Source organism: Pectinophora gossypiella, unplaced genomic scaffold (genome assembly GCF_024362695.1).
Source record: "Pectinophora gossypiella unplaced genomic scaffold, ilPecGoss1.1 Pgos_44, whole genome shotgun sequence".
Classification (NCBI taxonomy): Eukaryota; Metazoa; Arthropoda; class Insecta; order Lepidoptera; family Gelechiidae; genus Pectinophora; species Pectinophora gossypiella.
Window position 1 is genome coordinate 585,648 of NW_026063254.1, and position 5,642 is coordinate 591,289.

The 5,642-nt window shown below is 37.1% G+C and overlaps 1 protein-coding gene across 1 annotated transcript; it reads right to left on the reverse strand.

Annotated features, from left to right (window-relative positions):
• Positions 1–4,732: 4,732 nt before the first annotated feature.
• Positions 4,733–5,319, reverse strand: LOC126381314 (uncharacterized). Its single transcript, XM_050030813.1, has 2 exons — positions 5,134–5,319; positions 4,733–4,932 (listed from the first exon to the last, which is right to left on the reverse strand). Exons 1-2 carry the CDS (start codon positions 5,304–5,306, stop codon positions 4,764–4,766), a joined length of 342 nt encoding a protein of 113 aa, XP_049886770.1. The 5' UTR covers positions 5,307–5,319; the 3' UTR covers positions 4,733–4,763.
• Between the last annotated feature and the right edge of the window lie 323 nt (positions 5,320–5,642).

Here is a 5,642-nt window from a genome sequence, read left to right on the forward strand (position 1 = left end):
TTAATCATTAATTATGTGGTGTAAGTAATTAGATTTTATCTGTATGTAATGTAACAGTCAGTTGAATAAAGAAACTTATACAAATCAGATCAATTCTGTACCGTCGGTGAAAAGTAATACAACTCGAGTTGTATCACTTTTGAGTTATTAGCACACACTTCATGTTCAAAAAATTCTCTTTCTTTCTGTCTAATTCTCGTAACTGTAGCTATTATAAATACGGAGATAATTTTTGTGTTTAGTGATATAAGTACTGTTTGTGAAGGATTAATGCTGTTATAACACGTGTTACATAATTCATCTTAACTTGCATTAAAGTGAAATGAAGATTTTCACTAAATATTTTGGTGTAAGTAAATGCAACTCAACATATATTAAAATACACGCAATCCTTGAATTCTCACAGTCCGTGTTTAATGATATAATTTTAGTTGTAACATCAAACACCAAATTTATTTTTTCGTGAAAAGTAATATAAATTAATATATATCAAAATATTTCAGAAAATACGATCTTAGATATCAATAACGTGTCGTGTATAATGATACATACAAGTTCGATTCCATGCGCCACCAGTGTGTATCCTAGGGTGACCTCCGCATAAACCTGTCTATGGGAAGACATTTTGTCTAGAGCCACAGCAAACCATATCTGATCCGCATTGCGAATGGGTATAGGTTAAGTTAGTACTTCAGACCAAACCGTGTTTTTTCTCTTTCTGCTATAACCACCTTGTAGTACTTAATTACAGTACCTCAATAAGTTGTGGGCCCTGATCATGGCGTCGTTATCACCATGGCAGGGTTAGTCAAGAGGTATTTGAGATTTGTCATAACTGTCGCTAGTCTCCTTCCCTTAGCTCGAAGCATAGCTGTTTTACATAGTTTTCTTGATTACATGCAGGTTAAGAGGTGGCAGATTGAACGCTGCCTTCATTGCTAAGGAAGTTGTAGACGTGAAATAATGGCTCCAAATATTATCGAGCTCCAATTAATATGCAAGCCATTCAATACACGCTGGTTAGATCTTTTATGCAAGCGCCGGTAGTGGTATTTTTGAACCTACACAGCCGTAGATCTCGGCATCGGCAGCATCGGGATCTGCCACATCTTCTCAAGAGAAGATTACCAGTTTCTCAAACACGTTGAATGGTGTAAATTTGTCGAGCTTCCTCATTTTTATAAAGGGAATAACTGCTCTGAACTCTTGAGCACCACCAGTAATATTTGTTTTCTGTATTTTGATTACATAAGAGAGAATTACGCGCAGGACTGTGAAAAATGGAAAGAGGAAGGGGAGGCCTTTGCCCAGCAGTGGGATCTTGTAGGATAGATTAGATTAGAATAATTAATTGGCAACACCACGGGCACAACCCCTTAATTAAACCAGGTCACAAAGTTTGTAAAAATCTCACGAGGTATTTGAGCTTCTGAAAGGAGTTAGTTGGCTTACATAGTCAATAAAAGCACGCATAATGGACCACTTGTGTTTATGCGGAAAACTGAGCCCATTAAAATAACATTACATATGGGACATTCGAGTATTCATTGAGTCAAGTCAGGGGCCTATGGCGGCTCAGTTATAACCCTGACACCAGGGTTGATGGGGTTGGTAATTCACCTCACAATCCACACTATAGAAGAAGAAGAAGATGGGACATTTGCCCATACATGTTGTGCCGACCCCACCTAGAGTGAGATAAGGGCAGGAGGATGATGATGATATAGTGGGAAGTTTGCCCACTTCACAATAGTGGTCCATACGCGAGGATACGCGGAAAGTCCCCCACGTGTGCTTACGTGTAGAGTTTTGCGGAAACGAGCTCATTTAGCTTAACCATAACAGACCATGGTCCATGGTGGTCATGGTCATGGTCTGAGGATAGCTCTATGTAACCTATAGGTTTGGACGTGAACCAATGATCTTCATTTTCACTACCTATTCTCATCGTCAACATTGATTCGACTCCGTTTATCGTTCTGTCAATGTTGCGGGCTACCATTAGACCGGGAATTTTGATAATTCGAAATATCGAATTTTACTTTAGGGGATTTTGATTGTGGAATAAGTTGTGATCTTTTAAATAGTTTCAGCAAGAAAGAAGTAACACTTACCGGTTTGTGTGATTTTGGTTTAAAAGTACGTCGGTACATCACCTTTATCTCCAGGCCATACTGCCAGGCTAACGCGAAACATTCCTAATGACCAGTCTTAATATGATTCCTCTTACCTTCATTTGTTAGGGGTGGAAATATTATCATAATTGAATTTGTAAGATTTTGACTGCAAAAATGAACCAAAAGTGGTTTTGATTAGGGGCGTAGTGTAGTGGACAAAATGTGTTTGTAGTGGGCAGCAGTGGTGGTTTTGACCGGTTATTTATGAGTTTTGAGAGTAAAATCATAACAAAAATATCTTATTATCGCCACCTTACACTATATATACGTGTACCATCTTTATATGTATTTATTATTAGAAATTCGTAAAAACATGTATCATTTTACACAATAAAACCGAAAAAATAAGTCATGTTAAACCACTTGACACAAATTCGTTATAGTTTATCGTTTGTGTCAATTGATATAAGTTACGTTTCTTTACTTTTTAAAGAAAATAAATAGAATTTTGCCTTTCTACAACATTATGAAATAAACTTTCTTCCAAGACATTTTGTTTTTTGTAGAATAAGACTGTAAAATTAATAATTGAAATATGATATATCAACGATGACTTTTTTATAGTTATGTGTGTAAAAAGGTATAAGTAGACTTGTATCAATTTACACAATATAAAAGTTGGTGTCAACTGATACATGTAATTTATTTTGATCCTCTAGCATTTCTGTTTAGGTTCTAAATATAACTAAATATTAGAAAAGAAACCTTCCATCTTCCATCTTACTTCTGTTCCATTATTCCTTATAAGTCGAGAGCTAGAATATTTTTAACTTTAAACTCGATTTTCTCAAAACTTGAATTTTGGACTTGTATTACTTTTCATCGACGGTACAGAATTAATTGGCGTAATGTGATTCTAGAAAGAGTTTTAATGTTAATAGATAGCTAGCTATAGCTATGTGTAGGTTCCTGTAGGAATGAGATATAACTGTTTAATAAAGACAGTTGCATCAAAATTTTATCATAAATTCCCTAAATTATGGCGCCTACCTACCCTCTAAGTTAGAAAAGTGATCAAATACTAACTTGAGGTCACTCAGTTTAAAAAAAAAACATCGAAATCATTCCAGTAGCTATGGCGTCATGCGCTTCTTGACACGATCACGAAATCTAGATTTCCGCGGGAATGAGGTATTTTCCCGCCATAAAAAGTAGCCTGTGTCCGTGCCTAAGATCCTATCTTTAAATTAACCAAGTCTTATAAAATTCCGTTCAGACGTTAAGGCGTCAATGAGGCAAACTTTTAAAACAAACAATTAAAAATCACTAACCTAGTTTTCTGTCTACTGCCTACGCCTTAAGTACGATAGCATAAATATTAATAGGCCATATCCTTTTCTAGATTACTATCTATCAGCTAACTAAATTTCATCAAAATCCGTTGAGCCGTTTAGGCATGATAGACAAAACTCCCAGCAAAAACCATAAAAAAATCACTAACTCAATTCAGTTTTCTGCCTACTTCCTACCCCCTAAGTACGATGACGTGATCAATTTGATCGTACAACCGTTTTTAGATAACCAACTATTACCTTACTAAATTTCATTAAAATCCGTTCAGCCGTTTAGACGTGAAAGAGCAAAAGTCCCAACAAAAACGACTACAAATCACTAAATCAATTTAGTTATCTGCCAACTGCCTACCCCCTAAGAACGATGGCGTGATTATTTATAGCCTATGACCATTTCTAGGTTATCATCTATCACCATACCAAATTTCATCAAAATCCGTTGAGCCGTTTAGCCGTGAAAGAGTAACAGACAGACAGACAGACAGACAGACAGACAGAGTTACTTTCGCATTTATAATATTAGTATGGATAGTATTGATGTCAACATATTTTTTGTCAGTGTCAATTCTGAGCACGGTTGCCTTTATTATTTGACCGAGATGACGCAACTTTCTCCTTAAAGGCCAAGCAGGGAGGAGTATAGAAGTGTATTCCTCATATCCAATTATTTTAACATCATAAAACTCGCACAAAATCCATCCACGGGCGATAATTCTCACTTCCAACACACTACCAATTTCGAGAGTCTGCTGCATTGTTATAACCTTGTTTCCAAACAAATGTTCATAATAATCTGAACCCACCTTTTACAATAATTTCCTTATAAATAGATAGATAGATAGATAAAATACTTTATTGAGCACAATGGACACAAAATACAGAGATAAGGACAGCATATACAGAAAAGCACAACAGGCGGCCTTATTGCTCATGCAGCAATTTCTTCCAGGCAACCTTTGGGCACAGGAAAATTTTGTACAAGTATAATAATAGCGGGTTAGTGCATTCTAACAAAATAAATAATTAAAAGAACAACCTACATAAAATAAGTACATTTAACTACATATTTATATTATACATAAATATATAAAATTATTATACAGGGTGTAACGGAAGGGGGGTATCAAGCCGAAAGGGGACAAAACTATACCTTATGTAGATCTTATCTGCAAAATTTCAATTAAAAAAAAACACTTTTGATATTTTTTTCAATTTCAGTTAAAAAAATATTTTAATATTTCCAGCATGTAAAAAACACGGCACAGCACTATTGAGGTCACTGTTCTTAATCCACTCAAATATTGGCACTACACAAATCTCCTAGCGCGTCCTGGTCGCCTGGTACTCGTGACGCTCGCACGGCCGCGATAGGTACGAAATTCGAGCGGGCGGCGGCTTTGGCGGCAACGTCAAAAGGAGTCGGCGGCCGATTGGAACAATCCGAGTCGGCGGCACGTCGGCGACTGTAACAAACAAGAATGACACTAAAGCATCTAATAATTGGAGTCATTTTGCTTTGACAACTATTCTCACATTATTTTATGACGTGTAAAATAAGTTAAAATTACCTACTTGTTTAGGTAAGGTATTTAATTTAATATTAAATAGGAAAAAAAAGTGTGAAAGTGTGGGTAAGTAGGTAGGTAATTAATAATTAGACTTACGTTTTACAAGAAAGGTTCGAAATGTCGTCATCCCCGTTCGATGCACAGACCTGCCGCTTCATCTGTCCACAACACTTTCGAAGCAAAGTCTGGTGAGCTTTCCACTTGAACTCGGTACCATTCTCAGAATGCCACACGAGGTAAGCAGGAATTAGCTCGGGCGTACGTTGCATGTGGTAAGGTTCGCGTGGTAGTCCTTGGGTTGGCTGCACGGCTAGTACGGCTTCTTCAAACTCCGGATCACGGGTCGCCGAGCGGCCAGTCTCGGATGACGCGTGGAAAGAGCCCGTTAAATGCAGTAGGCGATTGACCATTTTCCTGAAGCAATGCAGTGAAGGCAGTTGCCTGGCTTCATCAGCTGGTCTACCTTCTATGAATCGCTGATACAAGTTCCGTGCTTCACTTAAGTTGCCATCGCCGGCACCCACACACATCATCATTTCATAATAACCTACATTACTCAAAGACACCTCGAACTATCACTGATCACAGTTATCACAACAAATAAA

What these genes read in the sequence shown, in the direction of transcription:
- LOC126381314 (XM_050030813.1), bottom strand. Translation starts at nt 5,306, where the DNA reads ATGCAACGTACGCCCGAGCTAATTCCTGCTTACCTCGTGTGGCATTCT. An exon ending in TCGAACCTTTCTTGTAAAAC is followed by an intron (nt 4,933 to 5,133) that starts GTAAGTCTAATT and finishes TGTTTGTTACAG; the next exon opens with TCGCCGACGTGCCGCCGACT.